The sequence below is a fragment of the Mycteria americana genome, chromosome Z (assembly GCF_035582795.1).
Source record: "Mycteria americana isolate JAX WOST 10 ecotype Jacksonville Zoo and Gardens chromosome Z, USCA_MyAme_1.0, whole genome shotgun sequence".
NCBI lineage: Eukaryota > Metazoa > Chordata > Aves > Ciconiiformes > Ciconiidae > Mycteria > Mycteria americana.
Window position 1 is genome coordinate 36,954,160 of NC_134396.1, and position 14,410 is coordinate 36,968,569.

The 14,410-nt window shown below is 41.5% G+C and overlaps 1 protein-coding gene across 1 annotated transcript in view; it reads right to left on the reverse strand.

The window, feature by feature from the left end:
* Positions 1-14,098, reverse strand: part of SLC28A3 (solute carrier family 28 member 3) — a 44,538-nt gene extending 30,440 nt beyond the window's left edge. Inside the window, exons 1-3 of the mRNA XM_075488623.1 lie at positions 14,042-14,098; positions 5,302-5,403; positions 1,480-1,559 (exon numbers count right to left, since the gene is read on the reverse strand). Of these exons, the coding sequence (XP_075344738.1) occupies positions 1,480-1,559; positions 5,302-5,403; positions 14,042-14,098 (239 nt within the window). The remainder of the gene's footprint in view (positions 1-1,479; positions 1,560-5,301; positions 5,404-14,041) is intronic.
* Positions 14,099-14,410: the final 312 nt, after the last annotated feature.

Genomic DNA, 14,410 nt, shown 5'->3' on the forward strand with positions numbered 1-14,410 from the left:
CCAGCTCTTCATAAAGAGCTTTCACTGCCCGAGGCAATGGTACCTGCTGCTGATGGAAGAGCAAGGGGACCTTGGAAACAGTAAGCCCTGTGAATGAAACCTTATTTATCCCTCGGCTCTCCATGGGAGTACAAACAAACAAGAATGAATAAAAAACATAGAGGCTTCATCTCTGGCCCAACTCAACCCATCTCTGTGCAGAGATGCCTCTTGTCGAGTGACCCCTGTGGGCCCAGGTTTGAGGGGGAGAGACCCCACTAACCTCGTACGGCCATTTGCGTGCCAACACTTGCTTGTGCAATCAGCTTACTTCTGGGGAGATGCTGGATACCTGCCACTGGAGAGGCTTATCAAACTTGGATGTTTGACCTAGCAAATAGTAGCTTTTTGGTTTTGCTAGACAAGACCCTAAATGTTTTAAACAAGAAAGTGTTTCATGTTATGGGCTGCTAAAGGAATGACAAATCTCCAAAGAACAGAGAGGAGAAATGAGAGAATATTTAAGTGACTTCTAAATACTTTTGCTAGATTTTTGAAGCAGTATTTTAATATGATGGCATCAGTAAACCTATCATATTAACAAGTCTTTAAGTTCTGTATGTACAACTCCAAAGCCTAATTAAAATCTTCACAACTACTTCTGTATATAAGCATATCATTCGTACAGGCATGAGATCTTCCCAAGTAGTCCAATTTGAGTGAGACAAACTCCTATTTGACATATCCAGTAAGTGAGTTGCTAGAATCTGCTGATAGAAAGACAGGTTCAAAGCTGAAATGGTGTGCTGTATAACAGAATGCAGTCATAGAAATCAGGGGAAAAGTACAGTATGATTTCTTTGAAGGTTTATATGAAGATTCAATATGACAGAAAAACACTAAGACATTAAAATATAATTTTAAGTATTGTATCTTAATTTTTTTAATGTCTTATACAAGGTTTGTAGGTTTTGCCAGAAAAACTAATCCTCAGGTAAAAGATAGATGTGTGCTTTCACTGTGTGGTCACTTGGCACCAGTGCTAATGAAGTGTAAAAATTCTGCTCCGTCAAAATGGCTTTTTTTGCAGCCATTCTGTTCTTATTTTGCACTGGGGTAAATAGCTATGCAAACTGAGGGACAATAGTGAATCTTTAACTTCCTCAAAGAGATCACTGTTTAAGACCTCTCTTTAAAAAAGGCTCTTACGGAAATATTAGAAAAGTACTTAATGTACAAAAAGAAAAAATATTGCTCCTTTAATTTGCAAAGCTTTAGAAGGATAGTTCCACAATCACACTTGTCAGTTGAAAGGTATAATAATTTTAAACACAATGCGTTTCTGTATTACACAAATTGCTAGGCAATACAAAGGTCTGTGTAGCACAGGGGTATGGCAGTGAAATTTAGAGCTGTCGCTCCAGAAGCAGAAACACTGGCATCTTATTGCTTGGGCCGGGAGGAAGTGAGTGGAAAACTTACTCACGCAAAAGACATTACCCTTTCAAGCGTGGTTGCTCATCATCTACTGACTCACGTTTGTTTTCATGCAGATCACTCTCAATATTGATGTATTCATCCTGGAAAACAGATAGGTGCTGAGGCTGTGAGAGGGGTGCATGCTTGTTCAGTAAGGTGCGAAGAAACAGATCCCCGCCGGCAGACGGCTGAAGCAGTCTCAAGACTTTCCCGTCTGCACTGAGTGCACGGCTCCAGCTCTCCTGTCTGCCACCGACGCTGTGACCAGTACCAGGCAAACCCAGTGGTTGGACTGTGGCTGTGAACTTTCCCACACCATGCACATCATTTTGAAAGGGGAAATGAATGGGGGAAAAAATACCAGTGTTACTCAGAGCTGAAGAGGGCCCCATGCAGAGTACCACTGCATACACGCTGAAAAGTGAGAGCTGCAGGTAGGGATGGTAGAGCTGCTGATTAGCCAGCTTGCCCAGCACCTCCTGTTGATGACCCCCAGTTTTTGTTGCTGAACTTTAATATGGTGGAAATTTTATGTATGGAGAAAGGTTAAATCATAGGGGGGCCTTGTTGTTTTAAAAATCTAACTAAGCCAATAAATTTATTCTTAAGAAAAGCTGCTGAGAAAAGGTAACGGGTAACAATCCTTTAAAGACAGCTAGCATCCATAGGCTTTGTGGCAGAAACTTGAAATTTGGCCAGGTAGCACATTTTCACCAGGAACACACCTTTTCGCTACCTGAATCCACATAAGCCTGGCTGCACTAAAGCTTTTGAACGACTGCGGTCTGACGTCTGCCATGTTCGAGGACTGTCCTTGAGGCGGCTGGGAGCAGCACAGCCCCCGTGCAGCCTGGGGCAGCCGTGGGGGCTGCCGTGCCCGCCCCGCGTTACTGCCCCAGCCCGCTCTGCAGGGGCAGAGGGGACGCGCCTGTCCACGGGCACGTACCTCCGTGCTCGTGGCGGGGCCCACGGAGGGGCCAGCGGCCCGGGGCAGGCGACCGTTGCGTTCAAAGGCAGCAGCGTAACCACACGTGGCCCTTGCGCCGCGCTCGCGCCTCCTCGTTGTAATGCTGTGCCGGGGCAGCGTGACTGGTCGCCGGCCCTTGGGTGTCTGGCCAGGACCACGGTGAAGGCAGATAGCGTTTCCCTGAGCTGGTGGTCATGTCCTACCCTCTCGAGAGGAGCTGGCTCGCTGTGCCCGGCCACTTGGAGCGGTGGCAGGCTGCAGGTGAGTCTACCTTTTCTTCTTGTGTCACTAGTATTTGTGCTAACACCGTTCCCTAAACTGCTGTGTGAAGCAAGGCCCACCACACATCTTGCCCTGGCCCCTGCCTTCTCTCTGGCTTTCCCGCTGCAGGCACCACTGAAAGTCCTGGGCAGCCCTCGGTTGGTTCCTAGTGAGAGACTTGTACCAGCTCAAAGGCAAAATTAACACAAGGCCAGTAATTAAAATGGTGCGGAGGAGTATGTATGTAGAAGCCACTACTCATTCCCCTAGGAGAAAGCTCCATGTTGCACGCACAGGAGTCTCTCAGTCCTCTTCACTGCAGTTTTTGGAGGGGGAGAGTGCTGGGAGTCGTGTGGCTCTGCGGAGCCGCACTGTAACTTTTGCCCGCATTTTCGCTAAACTCAATTTCTTTCTCTCTTTGGTCTTGCCTGTGAAATACAGCAAACCTGAAAAATGCAGATGCTTCCGCCTACTAAGTTGCTATTGTTTCTGGCAACTGGGAGCACTCTTCTCAGTGGCTGTAGGAGGTGGACTTCTCACCTGAGGGACACTGCGTGCTGATAGCATTGAAATATCATTTATTCCTGGGCTTAAATTTGGGGTATATTGCATGCCAGTGCTTCTCACAGATTCTTGAACCTACATGATAAATCAGAAGAGTCCAGCCCTCTGGGTTGGAGAGCCACGCTTTCATGTTTGCAGGTGGCTGCGCTCCCCGTGGCACCACGTCCTCTCTCCTGGTCACAGCTCGAAGCCCATGTCCCACACCTCCTGCCTCTATCCCCACCACCACCCCCAGTGCCCCTGCTTCACGTGCTGCCCAGGGGATCCCTGGGCCAGGAGCTTGCCTGGATCACCCACAGCCTGGCTCTTTGAATTGTGAAATATACTGTTGTCTTGAGAATATAACCTATTTTTTTCTTTTGAGTATTTCAACATAAAAAGCATAAATCCACACTTTTTCACATTGTCTACAATGTATTTAAATATGCTCAAAATATTATTACGTCAGTATTTTATTGTCACAAATGCTTTCCTACATCTACATTAAAAGGTGTTAAGAAAATCTGAAATCAAAGATCACTTTGTGTCTAACTCTGTGCACATACACAGGGAAAAGGGAGAATGGATCTAAACCCGTTTTCTTCTTTTTTTGTGGCCAAACATGTCAGTTCTGGCTCATGGGGAGTGTTGGCCCTTGCTGAGGCTAACCCAAGGGCTGCGTGGAGTGCGTGGACTTCTGCCAGCAGGGGTACAGTGAAGTCCATACTCTGCAGAGCCTCAAAATAAACTCTTCTGTCTCAGTCGCAGTGTGCCTGAGAAAGTGTCGGTGTGGGTATACATATTTCTACTACACTTGCACAAAGTAGTGGCTGAATGCTTTCAGCTGAACCTTTTCATCGGGAAATCAGTTTCTTTGATTAAAATCAAGCTTTCATTGACTGCCACTACTTTGCTCCATTTTTCAACAGTTTCAATCCGTTCTGAAAGTCCTTTTATTCTTTTTGTTTCGACGTTTTCCTTTTTGCTGGCTTTTTTGAAGAGGAAGGTATAGGCACCTTCCCCTCCTAGGATCTCAGATCCCAGTCTAGTTCCCAGGAGTGCATTATCAGAACAGTCCAAGTGATCCTTTCCATCACTGTAAATCTGGAATCACTTCAACTTTGAGAGCAGAGGCACTTCTTTGACAGCATGCCTTTGCTGCCTCTGATCATATCCAAAAACCTTTGGATTTGGATCATATCCAAAAACCTTTGGATCCAAAAACCTTCTGTCTTCCATTGGAAGATAGAAAAGAACAACCACAGCATCAGGAAACCTCTATTTCTTACATACTGCTTCAAGTACCATCACCAAACTTGGCAAGTAGATATTTTTACAACACAGAAAAGTACTAGAACTTTTTAATGGAACTTTTAGAGTAGCAGATTATTTCTGAAGTATGGATGTGAAAATATTAATACATGAAACTAGTAAAATATCTGTGGGTTTCTTTGACCTGACTCTCATGTCTTCATAGTGAACTATGAAGGGCTATGTGGGCTTAAACAAAAGTACAGTCAAAATAAGTCAAAATGGATGTGTTTATTATGACGTCATCTGTATCGTATTCTCCTCTTCTTTCTCTGGTCAGTTGTATGTCAGAGCTGTTGCCTCCAGTTTGTGTTTGTCTGAAATTTCCCCTATTTTGGATGAGCAGATATTTAGTAATATGTATGCCCTGTCTGGCTGAAAGATTGCATCACTAAACGCAGTGTTTCCAGCTTCTCTTTTTCCAACTCTCATGAGAAAATGCTTCTATATCAACTCCTCGTCCATAGTATTGCCACTGATCACCATTTCTGATGCCTCTTTTGTATCTTGTATGAAGCCATTATGACATTAGAAAACATTTTTCTGAATCCTACACATCCTGTCAATTTTCTGTGTTTTTTTGTCAATGTATTTCTGAGAACAGAACTACTTCCCTGTCAGCTTATAAATTTTAAATCAAATTCAGGTTTTGTTAAAATATCTGTATTGGATGTATTATCACAGCCAATTACTGACATTGAATTTGAGGTTTATGAATTTATATAAGGCTATACGAAAGAAAAAAAAAGAAAAAAACATACCTGATTAGTATGTACAATTTTCTTATTTTGTGAATTCTTGATTCTCTTTGAATTGTCTCCGAGACCTTTTGGATTTACAACATCCACACCTTCACTGTCGTCCTGGGGCATGACAAGACCAGAAATTGTACCAGTTCAAATCAAAAGCTGAAAGCTTTTCTCATGCACAGTAAGAACTGATTTATACTCTGATGCCTGTGCTTTCATGTTTTACTTTACTAGTATGGGGACCTCAAAACTCAGTGTTCAGAGCTCGGGAGTTCAAGTCCCTGCACTATTACACAACGCTGCGTTGGTTATGGATCATGCTCGACTAATGTGAATCTGCTGTTTTCTTGACCCAAACTCACATGTCCTCCTGGTGCTGTCCTTTGCCTCAGGACAAGTTCAACAAATTTGCAAAGATTTGCCCACCAAGCACAAAATGGCCTATTTGTGCCTTCCCTCGGTTCTTAGTACCTTTGCTCCAGTATGTATACTCCTTACGCATGTGCAGTAAATGCATATTTTTTTAAAATACGTACTTCTGTTGCTCTCGGAATAAAACAGAGTATCTTTAAAGAGAGCAGTCAGCTTTACTACATTAATTCTCTGTGGTATACCTTTTGTCAGTGTACTGAGAGTTGAAGACAGCCATAACCAGCTCCACTATTTCTACGTCTTTTTTATTATTATTCTGAAGCTGAGTTTTCTTGTTTCTTAATGTTTTGAAGGGTACATTATTTCTTTTTAATGATCCTTGAAGGGCTAGTTCTTATTTTGGTTTTGTAAGAAAGCTGCTTAAACAAAATGTCAGATAACTTATATCCACAATTGATATAAATGTTTTATATTTCAGTGGTTTCTTATGGCAGCAGTTACAGTATGGTCATTTGACTGTGTTTTATTGCATGAAGTATCTCATTATTTACATGATAATAAAACCAGTAAACTAGTACCTACATTTAGCCTTCTAAGAAAATGATCACTTCCAAATGAACAATACAAAATAAGCTTAATCATAGTAAATTATGATAAAGGCAGGAATGAGCTGTACTACTAGACTTAAATTAAATTTTGCCTTTTAGTGGAAACATGACCTTAGAAGCAACCAGGACACTTTTCAGTAATATATTTTCCTTAAAGATACTCTGCCTCTAAACTTCACAAAAAGTCCGTTTCAGTAAAAGTGTTTCTGGAACCTTGTGTGTCCAAGAAGCTGTTGATTCACGTGCTGTGGCCCTGATAAACCAGATGCTGATACATCAGTTCCATTCCTTCTAAGAGAAGAGTATCTTTGCATTCCCTTAAGAGGGACGTATTTCTTTTTTGAAAAGCACCTCTGATATTCATTTGCCTTCTAACCATGCTGTCTTAGGAGTTTGCCATAGCAGCCCCTGCAGTCGACAGTGAAAGCCTCTAGTGTACACTCCATACAGTGCAAGAAAAAAATTATCACAAGAAGCAGTGCTTAACTGTAGCATTGAAATATATAATATATTAAAAATACTATACAGGACAGCATAGTGAAGTCAAAGTGAACTCGAATTACAGTTCTGCAATTGACATGCACAACCCCCCTGGGGAAAGTCTCTTTGAAGATTTCTATACTTGTTGCTGAGCAAGAAAAAGCAGAGATTTCTTAGGACTTTTCTCAGCGAACATGTGGAAAACAGTAAGCATGTGAGTTGCTGTCCACAAGCAACAGAAGCGCAGAATAATTTGTGTTGGAAAAAACCTCTAGAAGTCACTTTGTCCAACCCACTGCTCAATTGCAATAATTACATAAGAGTTTCATTTATAGAGTAATTAAAATATATGAACGTATGAGTAATGTAACAGAAAACTAGTAAGAGCATCACATGATTGCTGGAACTCGAAATAGCCCATACGGCAGAATGATACATTTATGTTATTTTCTGTAAGCATAAAAAGCGCTCATTTCAACTGATCATACCACATTTCTGGCATATTCCAAATTCAGTAGAAACTGGTTAATTACTATTGATAACAAGTTTACTTCAGTAAGAGACTACTTCTGTTGACTAAAACAGTCTTTGAATGAGTGCCATGAAGCTGAGTAATTTTCTTGTATTTCACAGCTAATTCTTCAAGTACAATCTTTTCATCCTTCACTTTATACAATTTTTAAATCTTATTTGGTGAAAACGTATGTTATTTAACCCTACCCCTTGAAGAAAGAGAATTCTTTTAAATTTCTCATAAGAATAGCAATATTCAAGTGACAAATAAAACTGCTTATTCCTTTTTCCTGTTTGCTTACAGTCTTTCTGAGTTTGCTGAAGGAACTCCTCACCAAAATGTCAATCTATCTGTGCTTATCATATGCTGTTGCAGATTGCTACCTAAGTATGGGCAGAAAAGCTTCTACCTCATTTGCCCAGTATCCTTTTCCACCTCCCTGGAAATGTCTGCAGAACAAAACATTGCAACAGAAAACGGGAGTTCGATCCTTAGGGACTATAGCCAGCAGAGCCCTGGCTAGGGCACAGGCCAGATGCAGCAATATGCCAAGGCACTTCTGAACCTACTCAGCCTGAGTGACATAAAGAAGCAGGAAGTTATAACCAAATTGGAGAAGCTTGGATGGGAAAACTCTCTTCCTTTTAGGCCACACTTGAAGGATTACAGAATTGCTCCAGCTACTTTGAATGTTGACAATATGAAAAGTGTTACGCAGTTCTGCTTTCACACTCTGCTGTACTTTTACTGATTGGCATTTCCTGCTTGTAAAATATTTGATTAAACGGCAAGCACACGAGCTATCTCTTACTCGTAAGTGAAGTGCTCTTTCAATGTTTGTTTAGTTCCCTCTAGATGAGCAGTTCATTTGCCAAGTCTTGTTGCATAACTACATTCTTTGACCTTCCCTCCTATCTCCTGTCTGTCTTTTGAGAGGGGACTGGTTTTGTGAAGAGTGCATAACTTCTATCGGTTAACAACAGCACACACACTAGAGTAGATGGTTTTCCACCCCTGCCAGTTAGTGATGAAAACAGATTGGCTATCAGAGCATCCAGCTGCTTAAACTGTTTATGGTTTGAGGGTGGGTCACTACATTAGCTTTGGAGATTGAAATCAGGGTACTTAAGGAGTTCAGTGTAAAACAGATGCTTCAAAAGCAAATGTTTTAAGTTACCATGTTGGATTTCAGATTGCATTCAGTCAGCTGAAATGAAGCCATCTGATTTACGGTTCAAAACTTTGCTATTCTTTTAATACTCAGTGTAATTGAAGACCATTCATCTAAGTTTTTCCCCATGTGCTACCTTTTGCTAGTCAGAGTGTCATGACTCTGAAGGAGTTAAAATGCATTTTAAATATTGAGGAAGAATTTTTTCAACCAATAATCATAGCATTCATAAATTCCTGTCAAGTGATAAAACTCAGTGTACAGGGCAGAAGGGATGAATGTTCATTATCCATATTTTAAACTATAGTAAATGAGCTGTAGAGACAGCAGATAAGAAACATGTACTGCCAGATTTAAATTCAGCTGGCTGAATCTCCATGAGGTGTTTTGAAATGAGTTGTAAATTAGGCTCACCCACCTCTGAGTACATTAGTGTTTTCTTTAAAAGCTTAAGTTGTCAGTCTTGAGTAGGATAGTTGGATAGTAGCTTGAAATGCAGGATAAACAAGTTAAAATGATAGACTGGCACAAGCTGGCCATAAAAAAAGAAATAGGAAATCCATTTGCTCTCAGAGCAAGTAAATGTATGAGAGGCAGAAAGCCAAATCCAGAAAAACCTGAAACAGGGAAAAAAAGATCTGCACATTCTTGAGAAGATAACAAGGTGCACATGACCCCTGCAATTACAGCATTCAAAACATCTGTTGATGACAAGCACGAACACAATGAGGATGACAAGGACAAAAATCCTAAAAATGGTTTTCACAAGGAATATTTACTTAGCCTGAGAAGAAAAGAGCCTAAAGGTATAACTAACTTTCAATATTTCCTGTAAGAGATGGGGTAGTATGTCACAGTTAATTTTTTTTTTTAAAAACAAGCATGGCTTTGGAAAGCAAGTTTTGAAAATGTGGAAAAGGACTGCATAATTTCCTGCATGGATCTGATGGAGTTATGCAGAGCAATGCCTTCATAATTTCCGACAGGAATTACAACAATGCCCATGAAATGTAAATTCTTAATAGTGCCTATAGTCTTAATTAACCAACCAGACAAGAGTATCTAGGAAGCTGTGGAGAATGGGAATAAACACAGAAATAAATGGCATTTTTTTAACATATGTTATAACCTTGTTCGAATGAAATGGAGCATGAAAGCTGCATGTATTATGGCAGTACCAATGTCTTTATGTAGCATGAGTAAAAGGCAGAACTTTAAAGGCGATCCTTCCTCAGGTCAGCTTCTTAAGAGCACCGTGTGCTCTGCTACAGAAACAGGTACCAACTGCTTAATGCATCATAACACTGACAACAGGATGCCAGTGAACAGTAAATATTTATTAGCTGTTATCTTCCCTCTGCATTGTAGTTATTTTATGTTTACTTCTGAGTTCCTTTTAAAAGTCAGGGAGTTTTTTGGCCCCACCTACCATTCCTTTTTATCAGCCAGCTCTTATAATTCCTTAAGGAATGAGTGTGACTTGTTGTTTAATGTCATCATTAGCAGAGATCTGAATCATCAGAACTGATTAGGTAAAACCTTTGTCTCTTAAATGAGGGCTAAACACAAGCTAGGTAAATCCAATCTCAGTTTTAGGGTTACTGTTAGTGTTGCAGGGTTTCTGACCGGGAAATTCTGTGGGCAACTGTAGTGATCCTCCAGCCAGTGCCATCACAGACAAGTTAACTGAACCACATTGAATGCAAGAGACACAGTAGTGTTTCTATACATTCTGTATGACATTATTGTAGATATAGATACAGAATGTATTACATTGGCATGTAGACACTTAACATGGACAATCTTCTGAATAGCGATGAGACTATGAGGACAATGATTTACGTTCCTTAAATTGCATGACATACTTAAGGCAAAAAAAATACTAAAAAACCTGAATGTCTCGGTATAAACAGTGTGGCAATCTATTGCTTTTAGCTATGAGGTAGCATCCAAAGCAGGTAACTTTAGCGTGTAGGTCTTAACAATTGCATTGGGGTTTTATTAAGGTTATGTTGCACTGAAGGGTAGGAGGGTGCTTGGGAAGACTGGCAGTGTGGGTAGAGCTATGTATCTTCTTAAAACCAATACAAGAAGCCTACTCATTGTAATACACCCAAATGGCTGTTAGTAACTGAGATGTCCCTAATATTAAAGCAAGAGAGAGAACAAGACGTACAGCAGAGCTGTACATTTGGGTTTTGTTGTCTGTTTTCTTTTGAGACTGTTTTGAGCTGTTAATGAGGTAAAAAGTTGCTTCTGGATCTCCCAGGTATTGGCATTATCACAAGACAATAAAGCAGGACCTGTGGTTTTTGATGCTATGCCTATAAACAGTTTAAGTGGAATCGGCGTAGTGTACAAAAGAAGTAGCTGATGTTTTGCAGCATCATGCATTTTTTTAAATGTATTTGATGGTATTAATAGAACTTTATGCTACATGGATGTGTGCCCTCTCTGAAAGTTAACATTGGTTAATTGATTTCTGAGGGTCTACTACAGTGTGATTGAAAAAGTTTTATGCTTCTGTGATGCAGTGAAAATCCCATCATAGTACAGAAGGATGTGTGTGTTTCATATCAACAGCCAATGTGAAATTGAGAAGAGCTCAAATAGTTATCTCCCTTTGACCATTGGTATGTGTGCGGGTTTTGGCTGGGATCAAGTTAATTTTCTTCACAGTAGCTAGTAGAGGGCTATGTTTTGGATTTGTGCTGAAAACAGTGCTGATAATACAGGGATGTTTCAGTCAGTGCAGAGCAGTGCTCACACAGAGTCAAGGTCTTTTCTGCTTCTCACCCCACCCCACCAGCGAGTGGGCTGGGGGTGCACAAGAAGCTGGGAGAGGGCACAGCTGGGACAGCTGACCCCAACTGACCAAAGGGCTATTCCATACCCTATGGCGTCATGCTCAGCATGTAAAGCTGGGGCAAGGAGGAAGGGGAAGACATTCAGAGTGATGGTGTTTGTCTTCCCAAGTAACCGTTACGTGTGATGCCCTGCTTTCCTGGAGGTGGCTGCCCATGGGAAGTAGTGAACAAATTCCTTGCTTTTTTTTGCTTGTGTGCTTGGCTTTTGCTTTCCCTATTAAACTGCCTTAATCTCAACCCACGAGTTTTCTCACTTTTACCCTTCCAATTCTCTCCCCCATCCCACTGGAGGGGAGTGAGTGAGCAGCTGTGTGGGGCTTAGTTGCTGGCTGGGGTTAAACCACGACAGTATGACTAGCAGAAAGGCAGATTACTCTATATTACAACCTCTTCAACCTGTTAGAGTCCCTCCACAACAGAAGGCACAATACCTCTCATTCTTGACATCATAAAGCTCTGATATGATCCTTCATCCATCACTTGTTAGCCTTGAGCTGCTTTGAATTACATTGAAAGCTGTTTTCTCAACTTATTTACTTTATAAAACAAACTACTTAACCCGGGTTTATTTTGTCCCTGTCTTATTTTTTCTGTCACTTCATGCATTAATCATTACATGACTCAGGTACATCTGAAGGTACCTATGGAGTACAGGTACTGTTACTTAAAAAGTACCCACACTGATACTTAAAATGGCTTAACTTAATCCCTTTCCAGAACACTTTTATATTTTGTGGTTTAGGGAAGATACTAATTGCTTACTAGTAGAAGACACTGTATCTTGGAGGAAGAAAAACATTCACACCTTGTGCAAGAAAAGCCTAAGTACAAGAAAATAGGAAGAATGATGAGATTGTTTGCTTCTCAGTGGCTTCTACTGAAAAGCGATTTATTTTTCTATATGCAGAAGTTTACCTGTTTCCTTCTGTGTCTTATTTTCTCTAGGGAGTGACTTATATGTTGAGTCAGAGATAAACAGTGTAAATGTAAATGTGAACACCTCCTGGTGTTCCAGGAAAAAAAAAGTAACCAGAAAACCTGACTCAGGACCCAGGTTTCATTTTGGACAGTCTCTATAACTTGACCTTTGAATTATTTAAATCAGAGAGGATTTGCAGGCTCTTGCAAACCTCTGCAATGGACAGGAAAGGAAGCACCTGGGTTCCCTGCACATTGCCCAGGTGAGCTAGCTGCATAAGGCAGAGGATTATCCCGAGCCACTGTACTGTGCTCCCCAGAGACTGCTGAGGGAAGAGGTGATTTGCAGCTTTGGTCATTCAAGAGCGTTTGGCACTGAGCTTCTGCAGCTAGGGAGGGACTTCTTTCCTTCATGGGTTTGTAGGCACAGACTTTGGAAGCTGACTGCACTATCTTATGCACACATTTTGTGTGAAAAATGCAGCCAGGATGAAGCCCTCTCTTATCTCATTCACTTGAACTAAGGGAGACCCAAGTTCAAATTACTTGTCTATCTGCTCTGAAGCACAGATGCATTGAGGGTGCTCTGATTACCCAGGAGAATGCCCTAACCACTGGGCTATCATGTTTTAAGAGGGTTATCTCTCTGTGTCCTTTTGAAGCTGTCCCACTTAGCGTGAATTATTAACTATTGACTGGACTAGGGACTTGACCCTAACTCTGTTACATTCCACAAATATTCCCTGACCGGCAGATTATCAAATCAGTCTATTGTTTGTCTACCTCTATAGCCCAATGAATACATACACAGAAAGGTTAGGTATCACTGGTGTTACACAATATGCCACATGCTTAGCATCTACAAAGACCCTTCTGTGTTACTTGGAACAGCGTGGGCTGATATTCACACCCAGTACCGGCTACCCTTCCTGCTAGCTGAGCTCAGGGGCAGCGCAAGGACGGGAGGCTGCAGAGGAGAGCGAGGGGTACTTTGCTAACAGCACCCTTCAGAGCCACTGTCTCTCCCCTACCTGTTCTACCTTTAGTGAACAGTGTGCAGTGAACTGGCCTGGCTGTGGGTTTACAAATTTCTGTTTGTCCCTGCTCTAATTCCTTTGAAAGTGCAGGGATGCTGGGCACTGAGAAACAATAACTAACCGGTTACCAGTTTTTTTGGTGCTTCTGCTTTTGAAATCCGAATTTTTAAAATAGATGCTAACATTACTTTATGTGCATAACACACTGAACCTTCTGGGTTGGCTTGGCTCCTTACCTCCTCTCTGTGCTCTTCTTGGGAGCAGAACAAGACAATTACACTTATTTTATGCATGGAAGAAAGAAGATATGCCCCACTGTGATTACATTATTATTTTTCTCATATTATTAATATACATTGCTTTGATGAGATACATGCCTGCTGCATAATGACAACCACTTCTTCAACAGAACTGTGAATGACCTATACTCAGGAAAAAGCAGCAACTGATACAGCAGATGGGAGAGGTGGATTAGCTAGTTGTGAGATCCATCAGCCTATGAAATATTACTGAGTCAGGAGACTTTTCAAAGATACCAGTATACCGGGCAGCAGATGAAGGCAATAAGTGGAGCCTACTCCTGAATGTGTCGATTGTGCTCCGGCTTTTTATACAAGAGCCTTGTAATTTGGCAGGATATCAGTGCAAAGCATGTGGGATGTTGTAAAACATCTGCAGGCAGAGAGCAGAAATTGTTTTTTCTTTATTCAGGGACTGATGTAAGCATTGTTCATTGACTTTAAGTCCTTCTTCTTCCCCACAAAAGCAAAGGAAACCACGCTTACCTGGAAGGCCAAATTTTGCATTCCTGAGTGATCACGGGTGGTCTCCTTCAGCTCCATGTGCCTAGCATGGGCAGGAGAGTTTTGGGTGAACGTTGAAAGCTACTTGCAGCACAGGGCAACAGCAACCAGCATGTGGTTAATCCATCCACAGTGTCTGAGTATCACTTGAAGTCTACTTAGCTGGAGGCACTCTCAGGTTGCTCTTGCTTACTCATAGCTCCACCTTCTCGCTCCCCTAGCACAGCCCCTTTTGGCCAGCGTGGGAAACTGAATTCAATGTTTCTTGAGAGAAGAAGGGAGGAATTCTGCGAGTCCCAAGAGGCCAAGGTGTGTCTGGGTGATCCCCAAAAGCGAATGTGTGTACTTATA